The sequence below is a fragment of the Quercus robur genome, chromosome 7, assembly GCF_932294415.1.
Source record: "Quercus robur chromosome 7, dhQueRobu3.1, whole genome shotgun sequence".
NCBI classification, from domain to species: Eukaryota; Viridiplantae; Streptophyta; class Magnoliopsida; order Fagales; family Fagaceae; genus Quercus; species Quercus robur.
Genome location: NC_065540.1, coordinates 15,272,748 through 15,288,428, shown reverse-complemented (window position 1 = coordinate 15,288,428; position 15,681 = coordinate 15,272,748). Strand labels below are relative to the sequence as shown.

Sequence of the window (15,681 nt, the reverse complement as noted above, 5' to 3'; positions counted from 1 at the left end):
AAATTTGGAAATAAAATAAAAAGTGTTTTGTTGTGTAAAAATAACGGGCAGGGTTTTTTTCCTTTTTTTTTGGCTGCCCGAGACTGCCCGGGATCACCGCCTCGGAAAAAAAAAAACCCTAGTTGATTTTTAGTTTGAAATCTCCCACGTGTGTGGGAATTCGTACGTGTGAATCGGACCGTTGGTTTTTGCCCTTATCCGTTTGAATTGTTTTGTTGGGCTTCGAAGCTCATATATCACCAGTGAGTTCCGGCCCATTCCCCTAATAAAATCTTGTTTGTTCTTATCTCTTAACTCGGAAATTTTTGCTAAAATGTATTCGCTTTGTCTCCATTTGTTTGTCATCTATTTTATTTTAGGATGTTTCAAAATATTATTCTGTTTCTAAAAATAAAATTCATTAATTTAGTAATATTCTTATTATACCCCTACTTTATTTTCAAAATTATTTGAAAAGAAAACTAATAAATATTTAAAAAAATCAATTTAATTGGGACACTTTTTTAGTTGCCTCATTAAGAATAACTCTTTTAAAAAAAAGTTAATAAATTTATTTAAGGGTAGTTTTATAAACTTATACATTTTTATAAAATAGACAAGATAATAAATGATGTTCCCTTAAAAAATTTAATTTTTCAAACATGACAAACAAATTGGGACAGGAGAGTATAATTTTAGGAAATATTTGCTAAATAATCCCTAATCAGACTTATTTAGTTATGTAGCACATTTTTGGAACTCGAGTTTGACATTTGAGTTCCAAGCATCATGTTTAATCAAATTGCCATAATGCTTGGAACTTGAGTTTGACAAACTCCAGTTTCAAAAAATATGCTATATATCTAAATAAGTTTTGACTTGGTGCTTTTTTTCTCTAAATATTTTCAAAATTCATGCTTTTTCACAATAAGAGGCCCCTTTTAACTCTTAAATCCTTTTATGGTACCTTTATTCTTTAAAAAGAATAAATATATTTTCACGCTTAGAAATTCAAAGACCAATCTCCTAAAAAAGAAATAAAGAATAAAAGTACATTTTTCATTCATAAAGTTTGGGGTTGTTTTTATTCTAGGCTTTTACATTTAATTTAAATTTTTTTTTTCATTTTGGCCCTTTTTGTTTGGAAAAATTATTAGGTCCATTGAGAGGACTGCTGACGTAGTCCTCCCAAGCAATAAGACGATGTTATCTATACAAATGTATTAGTGAACTTTTTAATCAGCACAAGAAATAAAAAATAAATAAATAAATACCAAGTGATGTCATATTTGCATAAATAACATCATTTTATTAGTTGGGAGGTCAAGGAGGACCATATCAGCGATCCTCTTGATGGACCTAATAATTTATCTTTTGTTTGATTCATTTTTCAAATTAATTATTTTATTTATGGAAAAAATGCTCTGATACTCTCTAATTTTGGAGGCAGTAGTTATTACATCTCTTGAACTTTATTTTAATCAATTTATTCTATGAATTTCACACATTTGTCAAATTGATTCATTTGTTAGTATGCAGTTAAATCAATTAACGCCCACTAATGTGACACATGTAAAAAAATAAAATAAAAACCAACCGGAGAGAGAGAGGATTGAAAAACAGCTCTCTCTCAATCAAGTTTATATATCTAGGTTTGCAATCATGGTCTACAAGTTATTCCATATTCTATCTCCTAGTTGCTACCCGAGTCATACATGAAATTTTGGATGATAATTTAAAATTCTATTAGTAAGCACAAAGTTAGATTTTAAAGTTCTATTAGTTGTCTAAGTCATAAATCATAATTATCAAATTTGAGGTGAAACTCAATATAAACTGGTTGTCTAAGTCATAATTATCAAATTTGAGGTGAAAACCCAATATAAAGTGGTTTATATGAAACCGAGACCAATTTTGTTTTTATAAGACAGCTACTCGATATATGAACATCCTAAAGAAATAAGGCAAACATGAAGAGCAAGCTTTCCACTTCATTCACACACATAAAAGAAACATGACAAATAAGTAAAATATCTACAAATATGAACCTACCAACGACAACTTGTGGTTACGAGCTGCCGGGCAGCATAAGATTAACTTTCTTCTTCTTCTTCTTCTTCTTTTTTTTTGTTTTTCTTTTTTTGAGAATGAGCATAAGATTAACTTGATGAGCTTTGTTTTTGTTTTTTTTTTTTTTTGGGGTTAGTTAGTACTTTGAGTCTGTTGTTTCCCTCAATCTTGATGTTCTACCTTGTAAAGTAAATAGCAACCAAATCAAAAATTCTATGTTGGCAGTTTATATCCTAAAATTGATGAATTTGGAAATGGTTTTCATTATTGTGGGCACAAGAACCAATATTTCTTTTTTTGGGATCTCCAACTCATCATTTCATTACCAATTGGAAAAGCAGTGTGAGCATAAGTACAAAGGGAATGGTTGCAAAAAGCAGCTAGCCCAGGTTGAATCAGGACCAAAAGACAACATCAAAAACAAAAATTATGCAGCATGCATGTTCTAATGTCTGCCTATCGTACCTCTGCAATCTCTCATGGCCCAAGCACCAATTCATCCACAAGTGCCAACATGACAATATTAATTCTCAACAGTCATATGGGTTATGAATTTCAGACTACTAAGACGAAACTCTCTCCAATCCTAACTCACGCAGCTATACCATTTAAACAAAAGTTATACCAAGATGTTGTAAATTTCACTACATAATTCTTATAAATTGATGTGTCACAAATCATTAAAAAGTAATTCAAACATTTATTTATTATATTCTTAAATGACACCAATCACAATTACTGTATTTGCTCAAAGAAGTTCAAACAACAAAAATAAGAGAAGGCAAAAAGAAAAAAGAAAAAAAAATCATTAGTCTCAAGTATCTTTATCTACATCGGTAAAGGCTTACTAGAGGATGAACTATGTTTCTTTGGCTTTTCCCTACATTCAGGTTGCACTTTTATAGAGTCTTTCCGGATAGGGCTCTTTACACCACAAATCTTGTGCTTCATGCGCCAAGGGAAGAGAATTTCCAGGCCACAAGCCTTTGGTGTAGCATATGATTGCCCAGTAACTGGGTGCAACTCACAAGCTTCAGGGCAGTTGCACTGTCTATGAGGTCTCTTGTTGAAACTCTTGGAAAAAGCTAAAGCAGATGATGCAGCCAATGCTGTGGCATCAGGAAGAAAGCGCCTAATTATGAAATTAGGTGATTCACTGCCTCTAGACTCTGCAAGCTTTAACTTCAAGCTATCAAATTCTTGAACTTTCTCGGCTTTTGTCACAATGTCAATTGCCTCAGACAATGAGAAGACATCCATAGCATCTGAGAAAGCAGCATCATCGTCGTAGTCATCATCAACATCACCATCACAACCATCATCAAGGTCATCAAGATCATCAACTGCATCATCATCATTAGCATCATGAGGATAATCATTACTAGTTGCTTCTATATCAGGATGCCAAAGACATGGTGGGAGCCTCGGACGTGGCGTTTCCACCTCAGATGTGTCACCTCTATCCAAGTCCTTAGGCTTTCCTGGAGCTTGCTCCCATGAAAATGGGATCCTATCATCACTTGCATCCGCCAACACGCCTTGTGAATTCGTACAAGACTGTTCTTCATCAGTGTAACCACCAGTGCGCCTTATCGAAAGGAGCGGTGCATTAAAGTTCAGCTTTCTGGGATATTTTGAATTCATAGCTTCTTCATTTTCCATACAGACTATCTTGCAAATGAAGATGGAAGATAACTTGAGATTTAGGTAGTGATAAGGGAAGAAATGTTATGAGGCAGTTGGGTGAAATTATTAAAAACGGTTGGAATTATGGGTTTCTCGTGCAATCCATTAAAAGTAAAACCGATATTTTTCTTTAGAAATGGTCACAGGTGAGGTGAAAAGACCCTGGAGTTGTACTATCTCTAATAACAACCATGCATGAAGAAACAAGTGGTGCACCGAACTCAATTGCTTTTTTGATTTCCCCTTGACTTGGATTACAATATAGAAGTCAATTGACTTTGCATAATGTAGTTCTTAAAGGATGGTATCAACCACAAGATTGCAACATCAAATCGGGTTTTGATTGATCTATTTATTTCAGGCTTGAAAACGACTGGCCAATTTTGAGAATCATCTATTTTTGCAGCTGGGAATCAAAGACTTGATGCCAAAAGGACAAGCTGTCTTCAATAGTGACTTGTCATTGTGTATTTTCATTTTCTTAGCCTTGCTAGTTTTCTTATTAAAGTCAATGGTACATCCTGCAAAATAACAAATAAAAAAAAGTTCATGGTAGTTGGCATAACAGTTTCTATTGTGTCATTATTCTTGCATTGCTTAAATTCCTTTCTTGAAACCTACCCTCAAATCCAGATGAGTGTCTATTGGCTAGATGCAATTTCGAATTCTGCTTCATGGTTCCTTCAGTTCAGGTTTTAAAGCACTTCATTGAAAGAAAAATAATTTAGAGGGAAGAAATTAAAAAGTAAGTTTTTGTGGGAAAAATAAACACTTTTTTTGTTTCCCACAAGGGAAAACTGTGAAGCTAATACAAGATTTGAGACAACAATCTGAAAAATGTTATGATATGTATCATCCCTCAGCCAAGAAACAATGAATGTAAAGCCTCTAAACTGAACAAACTTAAACCACAAGCTGCCATTTCATGTACAAGTTTGTTTCCACCGTCAGTAATTTTACAACTACTTCAACCAAAAGAGTATACTAAACAGCAGCAGCAGTCTGCACCACATGTATCACCACTTGATCCAATCCATAACCCAGTTGACATATTTACATACTATCTTGGTTCTCTATGTTCCATCTTTAAAAAAAAAAAAAACAAAATTCTCATTTTCCACCTGAATTCCTTTTATCTCAAAGGCCATGCCAAATTTGGTAGTTGAATGTTTCTTGAAACAAATCGAAAAATATATGTAGCGCTGCATTGACAGAGTGCTGGCCTTATTGTAGAAAAGAACCAGTGGCAGGACTAAGATTGCACCCATAAATATAATGAAGAAAAGAAACACAATTAGAGATTTCTGATCTTCACTTTTGTTATTCAATGTTCATTAACCCGCTCCTTTGCTTTGTTATAGAGTTCAAGAGTTTCAGAATGGTTTGGATCGAGACACAGGGCTGCTTCACAGTCTTGGATGGTGGAGACATAATCCCCCATTGATTCATGAAATGCCGCTCGAAGATGTAGCAGCTGCAGGTCGGGCTTGAAAGTAATGGCCCTTGTAAGCTCTGATATGGCGTCAGCTTCTTTGTGGTCATCCATTAAAACTGGTTGAGCATAACTCCCATGTTAGTAGTTAACAAAGCAGTCTACACATGCATACACTTTTGTATATGTATGAAGTTGATAGCCATTGACAATGAGATAAACTCCATCAGAATATCAAAGTATGTGAGGAGGATGGGGGAAACTGAACTATATGCTTCCTTTTTTTGATTCATGGTGTAAATATGAAGCTGATAACCAACGACAAAATGAAAATTTCCACCAAAATATCAAAAAACTATGGGGGAGTGGGTGGAAAACTGAACTAACCACTTCCTTCTTTTAACTATAAGTTTGGTCAATTGTAAATCCAGGTGTTGTCTTTCCTCTTATTTCTGTAAGTATCACCAATATTCTGCAAGAATCCTAGTCCATAAAGGACAAGATAAAGATATGGTTCCATTCTCTACTTCAGGAGCAAGACTTGCAATTGGATGCACGTAATGCAATGCAAGTAATCTCAATTAACAGAAGCAGTTCTACCTTATGTTTTAAATGGCTTGATTGCCAACCCAATCCATACCAATGCAAAGTTGTAAAGCAATCCACACCAATGCAAAGTTGCAAAGCAACAGTTTCCAGAATTAATTATTACACAAATTGACATTTAAATCATTTTTAAATGAAACGTTTCAGAGGAGAAATAAAATGTATTTTAGATTTCAAAAAGACCTGATGACTGGATTTAATCCTATGGCTACAAGGTCCATGGTCTATGACTCTTTTCAAGTCAACTACATTGCAATTTCAACCTAGGCAATCACGCAGTATTGTGGCTCATTTACCACAAACAAACATCACAAGGCTTAGCCAACAAGGTAAGGAATAGACATGCATAATTTAATGTGCAACTTATGATCTCATGACTAAAGAATATAAAAAATAATTGCAATATACCATAGACAATAAGTGAAAGAATTTGCAGTGTGAATCTAAACTCAACAGCAAATGCACCAGAAAACTGCTCCAGCCCCAACAATTATAGCAGTCACATCATAAGTGATGTAGATCAAAGATGATGCTAGTAAATGGGGTAGCAGATGAAACCCATGTGCCGCTTAAGTTTTTCAGTTGAAATTCATACAAGCATCTATATATAAAGGATTGGCTGGGAAATTGTTACAGAAGGCAGAAACAAGGTCTGAAAAGAGAGTTTTGGTACAATAAGCTAGTATAACAAGCAAAGGGAGAAAGTCCTAATCTTCCTACATCAGGATGTCCTGGTCATTGAAGTACCCTTTGGTCCATAAGGCAATCTTTTCCTCCTAAAGAAAGGGGAAATGCAGCAATTACGAAGACCTCTTCCATATTTATTTGAATAAAAGAAATTGATACCCATGTCTTTCTTTGGGAACCACACTAAAATTGTTTTAGGAGTAACATGATCACCATGATCAAGAAGATGCTAGTTGATTCCATTAACTTGAGTCAAAAGGCGAAATTGGTAGCTCAAAAAGTGGGGCTGAACAAAAGTTAAACTTGACAATGACCTTCAACATCTCACATCCACTTATACAACAAACACAATAGCAAAGCCTTAGTCTCAAAATTTGGGGTCAGCTATGTACCCTCAACAAACTAGTCAGGGATCTAACATCCACTTATAGTCTACAGATTGAAACGTCTTTATAACTTAACAATAACAGAAATATCACAAGTGCAACACAATGTTCACCTTGCTGCAGAAAATTTTGAAACATTTGAAATTGAAATTTTTGCTCTTCTTCTTTATAAGTAAAAATGGAGAATGACTTCCAATTGTAAACAAAGTGTAATAAAAAACCAGAAACTTCATTATGGAACTTACCAGCCGCCCTATATCTGTAAGGGTATGTCCTCAAGGGATCTAATTGTGTTGCCATACTAAGATCACTCTTTGCCATGTCACGGTCACAGTATTCTGAACGTTTCTCATAAGCTGATGCATTGTTTTGGGCCTTCTCTACAAGCTTCGTCATCTCATCATAAGCAGCTTTGCGTTGATTTTTAAGATGATATACACGTGCCAGACCTTGATGTGCTCGTGTATGTTTGATGTTAAGTGCACTCATGTAGCAGTCAGCAGCAAGATCCAGCTTATCACAGTCTACATAGACACTCCCTAGATTATTTAGTGCCTGCAGAATAGCAGAATCACCCAAAATTTAATACTTTATTCTGGTGCATAAGACAATTTATTAGGATTACTCTAAAGATGAAACTTACTTGTCCTTTTCGAAGGCCATCTGAAGGGCATCTAAGAGCTTCCTCCAAAAGCTGGATCACATAAATTGAAGACTTTGGATCAAGACTAGAGTCTGCTAAAGCATATGCTTTAAGAAAGAAGGCTTCAAAGGATCTCTGTATGGAAATGGACTCCTCAGCCTTAGCTAATGCTTCTTCACGATGCCCAGTATCATATAGTATCCATCCTTCATAGACAAGCCTTTCATGCTCAGTAGAAGAGTGATTTCTAGCCAACCGGAGGCTACGCATGGCTGCCTTTTGACAATTTAAGCTACAATAATAAAAAACATAAAAAATAAATAAAAAATAAACTTTCATATTAGACAAATAGAACAAGTCTGCTAAAAGTAAAATAACTGTATAAGGTGGATAGATTCCTCATCTATGACCTGACACCTGAACCATATTGTGTAATTAGCATTTCATAATTTCATATAAAAAACCTAATAGATATCACAACTCATGACAACAAATAGTCATAAGTTGACCTACATTAATGGTAATAAAAATAACTTGTGAATCCAAACCAATACTGAATGTTCTAATATGCCAAGTGGGAAAAATTTTCCTCGATTACAAGAAAATTTCAAGATGACTTCAGTTACAAAAATATTCACCAACTGACTAAAGACAAAAATGGTTGTCCAAAACTACCCCCATGTTGGGTTCTCACTTGAACAGAAGAAAGTTGGGAAGTTGAAGTCTGGCTCAGTTTTAAATTGACTGAAGAACAAACAGAGATTATATGTTATTAGATAAATCACACACAAGACTCTGCTAAGCCCAGAGCTCTCAGCAGTTATCATAACCTCATCACCTCTACCTCTCTCTCTCTCTCTCTCTCACACACACACACACACACAAGCACACAGACAACAGAGAGGGACAAGGGAGCTCATTTATGCACATACCAATAATTATTTCCATTGGTAATTATCATAGTTTTGACGTTCACTTCAATGAGGCTGAATGCCAGCAATTGTCCCACTATTAATGGCTAGTTCAATTCAGTGAAGATGCATGCTGCACCATCTTAACAGTAATAACTACTGCAGCATAAAGTTATAAAATTGGCTCATCTTCTATAAGACTAAATTGAAACCAAGAACCAGTAGGGAAAGATATGTACTACTCTTTTTCTTTTTCTTTTTGATAAATAAGATATGTACTACTCTTTAAATAAAGATTGAAACCAACGTCTCTGTATACGTCAAGATGTCACCCTTGGCTGCTACAGCTCCACAGCAAATGGATAGATTTTAAAGCAGAAAGTTAATGATAGGACACAACATTATAAAATGAGTAAACTAGTCAGAGGTTCAGAGCTCAAGAAAGATGTTGAGTGGCCTAATAGAGCCATTACTATAACATTGTTGTTAAGAAAAAGCAGTATAAAACTGAGATAAAACTTATGTACCACTTTTAATACTTACCGTAATAGAAGAAGTGACTGCCGAAAGCGTAGGAGACTCTTTCCGGGGTCATTTGCCAACATATGGTGTACCACAGATAGAGAGCCAATATCATCAACAGAGGACCATCGGTCATATAGGTGCATCCAGCAATCAGCCTGACTCCACTGCAGAACATGAGGACGGAGGAGCTCTACTAAGTGGTCACCATGCATTTTCCCATGAAACATCATATAATTTGGTTCCAATGTCAAAAGTGCCCGGACGTCTCTTAGAGCTCCATCATAATCTTCTTGAGCAATAGCAAACCAGGCACGTAGTTCAAGGCAATCAGGTGTGACCTTGAATCCAATTATTTTATTGATTTCTGAGATTGCTGCTCCAATCTTCTTCTCCTCCGCCAGAGCAACAGCCCGATACTTGTATGGATAAGTGAGAGTTGGATCCAATTCAGTTGCAGTTTTTAAATCAGTCATCTTCTCCTTCCCAACACAATACATAGCTCGCTCCTGATACATCCATCCAACTGGTGTATAATCTGAAATGAGTGAGTTCATCTGCTTGTATGCTGAATACTTGTGGCCACGCTTATACTTAGCCCTCGCAACACCCACTAATGAATAAATATGACCCACCTCAGCCGCTGCCTCAAACCAACATTGTGCATCTTTATATTCTTTCCTCTCAATCATCACAACACCCAACTGGTGAAATGCAAGCTGCTTCTCCCAAACTTCAACTGCACACTCTTGCAACCTTTCCAGAAGCATCACCGTAATGTTTGATTTCATGTCTTCCTCCATGGCAATTTGGCTCAAGAAATAATACAAAACAAAAGAAGCATGCCCAACTGTAGCCAATTTTTCGCAAGCCTCTGAACTACAAAAAAATCTCATCACATTAGGATTATGAATTGAACTGGGGAGCTCTCTCAAGAACACCTGCAAGCAAGCTGCCACTAGAAGATATGCGTTCTCCTCCAATCCATACACAATCAACAACATCGCGTCCTCCATGTCACTAACCAAAGACGCCAAATGAACATCACAAGCATGCTTCATCTCCTCACAACAAAACCTGTTTGCCAAAGAAAGTAGCTCCAAAACAATATGCACATTAAACCAACTTAACCTTTTTGTCCTGCTAAAAATCTCTGCAGCCCTCATTGCGTCGGCAGAAATCCCATTCTGTGAAAAATTTATCTTCTCCCTTCTTGACTCCTTGAATTCACCATACAACATTGCACCAAACGGTCTTGATAACAAAGCCATCTTGTACCGTATACACCTAATCTCATCATCCCCAATACAAAAAGACAAATCACCATCTTCCTCAGATGTCGAACACTCTTCCTCACCCTCAATCAAAACCCCATCATTCTCAACATCCTCCCTACGTCTCCGATAACAATCACACGAATCATACACCGACTCAGGATCATACCCCGAAACCAAACTAGCCTTAGGACACTCAACATTCCGGCCATAACAATCCATGGTGGAGTACCCAATCAACTCATCCTCTCTCCTCTCATACCTCAACCACGCCGCGATCACCACCTTATTATGCACATCCACCGCGTGTTGCCTAGCCGACCTAAGACTCCTTCTAAACAACTTCAAATCAGCCAAACCCCTAAACATCGCGCATTGCTCAAGATACAACCTTGATTTCTCAAACTGGTCACAACTCTCAATCCTACGATGCACATCAGCCAGGGCTTCCACAAAATCAACAGATTTAAGACAAGGCTCAATCTGGGGCTCGAGTAGATCCGTCCCAGGAAGCCCACATCGTAAAAGACTTTCGGACACAACAACAACATTAGGGACTGTCATATTAGGTGGTGGGTAATTTCGGTTGGATTTGGATCGAATTGAATTGGCTCTTAAATGGTCTTGAAGATGGTGCAAAAGTTTATCTCCTACACCAGGAGGAGGTGGATTTGATGGGTTTAACGCATAGACTTGTGTGCCTTTACACCCTTCCATGATTTTCAAACTACGCATTGTTGTAAATAAATTGTGTTGCATTTCCCTTTTTTTTTTTTGCTTTTGAAAAATAAAAAACTCAAAACCAAAAACACATCCAGAATATGAAATTCTATATATATATATATATATAAAAGAAAAAGAAGAAAATTCTGTACCTTGTTTGCCTAAGCCGTGCAAACACCACCGTTTGGGAATGGGGTGAAGAAAAAGAAAGAAGGGGTGGTGGTGGTGGTGGTGCAGGCTAAGAAAAGAGAATTAGAAATGGGTGGATTTGATTTTCTGGGATTCTGTGTGTTTTTTTTTGTTGGGTTTTGGTTTTTTTGCGGAGAAAATGGGAAATTGGGTTTGAATTGATCTCTATGAACACTTTGATCGCCAACGAGAAGTGTGAGGTGGAGCTATAAGCCGTTTCAACGGCCACTCTAGCTCTCTTTCATTTTTTTTCCCAATAAATAAAATGAATATATAATTGTATATATTTTTTAATAATTTTTATTATTATTATTTTTTCGATAAAAGAGTGTGTTTGTGTGTTTGTGTTTTTGTGTGTGTTTGTGTCTATCTCTGGTAAAAGGTTAAGGATGTCTCTCTCTCTCTCTTCTCGCTTCCTTTGTTTAGTGTGTGTGTGTAATAATCCGGTAAAAGTGAAAGAGGAGAACCGCTAAAGGCGGTTTGTCTCACTCTCTCACGCCATGTTTTTTTTTTTTTTTTTTGGTAATTTTTGAAAAACCCGCATGAATCTCGCGGACACATGGGAGAGATTGAGAAGATGAAGATTTTGTTGAGTAGTACTACAGCTACTACTCGTACCAGGTTTTATTTCTAACTAGCTTGCGCGTGGAAATGGACAACAACAACTGTTGGTGGCTTGTCTTTTGGTTAATTGGTTATGCCTTTGTTAGTTTATAGTTTGTCCTAATAGAAACAACTTTTTCTTATTTTGTTTTGTATAACTTTGTTAAGGTGGTAATTTTGTTTATGAGGATAAACTGTGGATTATTTTTTCATAAATATATTGATGGGTTAAATTATGATGTGTTATATTAGTAACAACAAGCTTAACGATGTTGACATGATAATTCGACACGATGACATGACTAAGCTCATTAGGATAGGAAACACTGGAGCCCACCAATTTTCTATAATAAAACGTGTTTAATTCTAAGTATTTTCACCAATTTAAGATCATATTTGAAACATATTGTAATTTTGATCAAGGTTTAGACTACAATTATGAAGAATTTCACTCTCCTAATAGGCATATAGGGAGTAGGGAAGGGGCTGGGGTTGAGGTCTTCATAAAATTAATGAACTTATCACCTTACACCGTCATTCTTATTTAGTTTTTGAAAAAACCTTTTGCTAAATTAAGCATCGTTGAGTTTTTGCCTGACATAATCTTGACAATTATCTTGTTTTTCATTACCTTCTCATAGATACTTGTAGACAATGGCATATCATCAATCAACTATATTTTATCATTGTACTTTAGTGATATTATTTTAAATTTTACATATCCCAACATATTATCTCAATAATTATTGAAAAAAAAAATGTTAAAATTCAAATTACACAATTTTAAGTTTGTGGGCTGATAAAAACAGTTTGGGTACATTATTATTTTCACCCTTAAACTTTATGATTTGGCCCATTGTTCTTAAAGTTTATGATTTCTATTTATTACTCTAGTTTATATTTTAATTTATTGATGATAAGTATTTTATCCAATGTTATTAGATTTTTTTAATAAACTCTAAAGGAAAAGTAATCTTGAAAATATGTCTAATGAAAGTTTGACTTTTTTGTTAAACATAATAGGAATCCCAAAGGCAAAGGCTAAAGTAGTAAAGTAGTAAAGTCGTTAACTCGTTATTAACAATAATTAAGGAGGAATATTATTAATCTTGTAAAATAAGGGACACCACCATAATTAAGGAGGAGAAAGAGTAACCTTCAGGGGTGGAATAATTGTTGGAAAAAAATGTTAAAATTCAAATTACACAATTTTAAGTTTGTGTGCTGACAAAAACAGTTTGGGTGAAAATCTCCTCCACGGGTGGAATAATTGTTGGAAAAAAATGTTAAAATTCAAATTACACAATTTTAAGTTTGTGTGCTGACAAAAACAGTTTGGGTGAAAATTATTTTCACCCTTAAACTTTATTTATTTATTTTTTTCCATTATGGTCCTTCAACTTTAACATATTTGTCAAGTTTATCACTTCATCTAGTGTTGTCTACAAATCCTTTTTTTTTTTTTAGGGAATTCAAAGCTATTGTTAAGTTCAATAAAATGACTAGAATAGATATAAAATCTTATACAAACACAATTCAAATAAATTCATATTCATAACTACTATAATTATCAAATTTCATTTTTAAAAAAAAATCCCATTATGTTGAAGCTTTAATGAAACCAAAAAAGAAGAAGAAAATAATCATAATAAATATCTATTAATAATTACCATAATTATATATTTAATATTTCGATATAAATACATAATCATAATAAATACCTATTATTAAATACCATGATTATAATATTTCATATCAAAACATAATTATAATAAATATCTGTTAATAACTACTATAATTATATATTTAGTAGTTCCATATATATGATATAACAACACAATCATAATAATAAACAGTACCATAAGGCCCATAAGTATCAAATTTCATATTTAATATATCATATACTATATAATAAAAGTTGGGCTTAAAAGATGTGGTTGCGTCAAGTGGCTACACCAAATTACAGAAATTTTTTTAGATTTAAAAAAAATTAATTTTTTTTTTTGTTCTTATCCTATAATTTCTAAGTTGATAAAAATATTAATTTAATTACAATCCAAATTCTTCATCTATTCTTTTTTTTTTTAATTATATTATCACGTGTAATAAAAAAGAACATATTACATGTAAATTTTTTTTAAAAAAAAAATCTACAACAATTTTCATCTAATCCTTTATTTTTATTTGAATTATATTACTATGTGTTAAAAAAAAAAAAAAAAAAAGCATAGTACACTATAAGGACTCAATTCGTAACGGCCCCAAAATGATATTGGGTTCGCACGTTAGGGGCCCAAATAATATAATTTGTAGAGCGTGGGTTTGAAAGGCTAGGGCTTGGTCACTGAACGGTGGTTGGTCATGGTGTTCATACAGAATTAAACCATGTTCGTTCGAGGAGTTTTTCTCCTCGATACGGTCTAGGAGGCTTTGGTTCTTGGCCTTTTTTCCCAGCCCCTTCTACTGGATGCTTACTTTTCCTTTTATATTAGCCTGTACCCCTCATCCAACGTCCACGTGTAGGTTCGACTTTCCAGGACTGATACTTGTCCCATCAGCCCATACCCAAAGTGGTTGGGGGTGGTTGTAAAAGCTGAAGAGTATGGTCTTGTCAGGTGCAGAGTGCTTTATCGCAGTACTGGCAGCCTTCTACTTGGGCTGCTCCTGCATTGTGCTCGCCCTTTCTTTTAGGAGCGCTCTGGGATGCCGATGACAAAATCGTCCTCGGCTATATCCATAGACCATTTGGACTTTCATTGTACGTCCTCGGCAATGCCTCTCCTCGGCTCGGGTTTTGGGCCTTAATATAAAATGGGTTAGGGTTATAAATTCTCTGACCCCACAATAGCCCCTCAAAATCCTGCTGTCCAACCTCTTGGTCGGAAAGGAGGGTTTTGGTGATGTTGAGCCCTTATCACAGTTTGTCTAGTTTTGTCCTTCATTAATGTCAGTGTCTCTTCATCTGCCTAGGGAATGCGCCAGGTTACGAGACATTCTTTTAGATTTATTCACGATGCGATCCTGCCGTTTCAGTGTACGAGGCGCATCTTTAATAAGTTCTCTTCACGAGGCCACTCAAATCCGACGGTTACAAACGACGTTGGGAGTTGAGTGGATACTATCTCGTTTGCAACTCCTCTTGGAAATCTACATAGATTAAATGCCTCCAAACTTGCCTTCCATATAAGAAGCAAGGTAGGAGGTCACTTCCTTTATGCACAGACCCTTCAGTCTCTCTAAAGTCCTAAACCTTCAACTACACTCAAAATTTTCCTTATCAGTATAATCAAACCTTAGAGTGTGATATGTTTGAGGTAAAAGCGGGGGAGAAGAAACCACATCCTCTCCAGAAGCACCGGGTCCCTCCAAAGCTTAAGATGGCTCGGTCAGGGCAGGGTAGGCAGAGACTCAAGATATTTTTCCCTTTCCTTCAGCCAAAATCCGAAGCAGGTGTTAATCGCATCAAATTTTTGGTGCAACGGAGCTGGGGTTGCTCATCATCAATACCATCCGCTCTCTTTCGAGCATAGCTAATATGGCACCTGCGTGATAGGAGTCAGGGCTGACGTAGGGACTAAGCATCCCTACTTCTTCCTCTCTTCCTTCACTGGTGCCTCCTTTCGCCTCCTCTTCTTCTTCCTTCCCATCACCGGATCCATCCTGGTACTTTTACTTCTTCCTCTTCTTCTCCTCATCCATCAAAGGGGTTCACCCTCTCATACATAATAGCCACTAGAGCAGAGTTTAGAAAGATTTGTCGTTTCCTTGTATCTTTTTACTTTTGCTTTTGTAATTAGCTTCCTGTATTGGCTTGTTTAAGCCCCTCATTGTACGCTGTACTACTTCTTTATATTAATAAAAGTTGACATTATTTTATTCTATGTATTCTTTCTTTTCTGCAATAGTTATGCTGTGAATGGGTGTGCTTTATTTTTTTTTTCTGAACGATACTTAGGGTCGAACCCCTTGT

The 15,681-nt window shown here is 35.6% G+C and overlaps 2 protein-coding genes across 2 annotated transcripts; both read right to left on the bottom strand.

The window, feature by feature from the left end:
- Nucleotides 1-2,731: 2,731 nt before the first annotated feature.
- Nucleotides 2,732-4,486, bottom strand: LOC126692448 (uncharacterized). The gene has a single exon (XM_050388061.1). It carries the CDS (start codon nucleotides 3,709-3,711, stop codon nucleotides 2,878-2,880), a length of 834 nt encoding a protein of 277 aa, XP_050244018.1. The 5' UTR covers nucleotides 3,712-4,486; the 3' UTR covers nucleotides 2,732-2,877.
- Nucleotides 4,487-4,629: 143 nt separating this feature from the next.
- Nucleotides 4,630-11,425, bottom strand: LOC126692447 (ethylene-overproduction protein 1). Its single transcript, XM_050388060.1, has 4 exons — nucleotides 8,944-11,425; nucleotides 7,490-7,781; nucleotides 7,092-7,401; nucleotides 4,630-5,286 (listed from the first exon to the last, which is right to left on the bottom strand). The coding sequence occupies exons 1-4, from the start codon at nucleotides 10,953-10,955 to the stop codon at nucleotides 5,060-5,062; spliced, it is 2,841 nt and encodes a 946-aa protein (XP_050244017.1). The 5' UTR covers nucleotides 10,956-11,425; the 3' UTR covers nucleotides 4,630-5,059.
- Nucleotides 11,426-15,681: the final 4,256 nt, after the last annotated feature.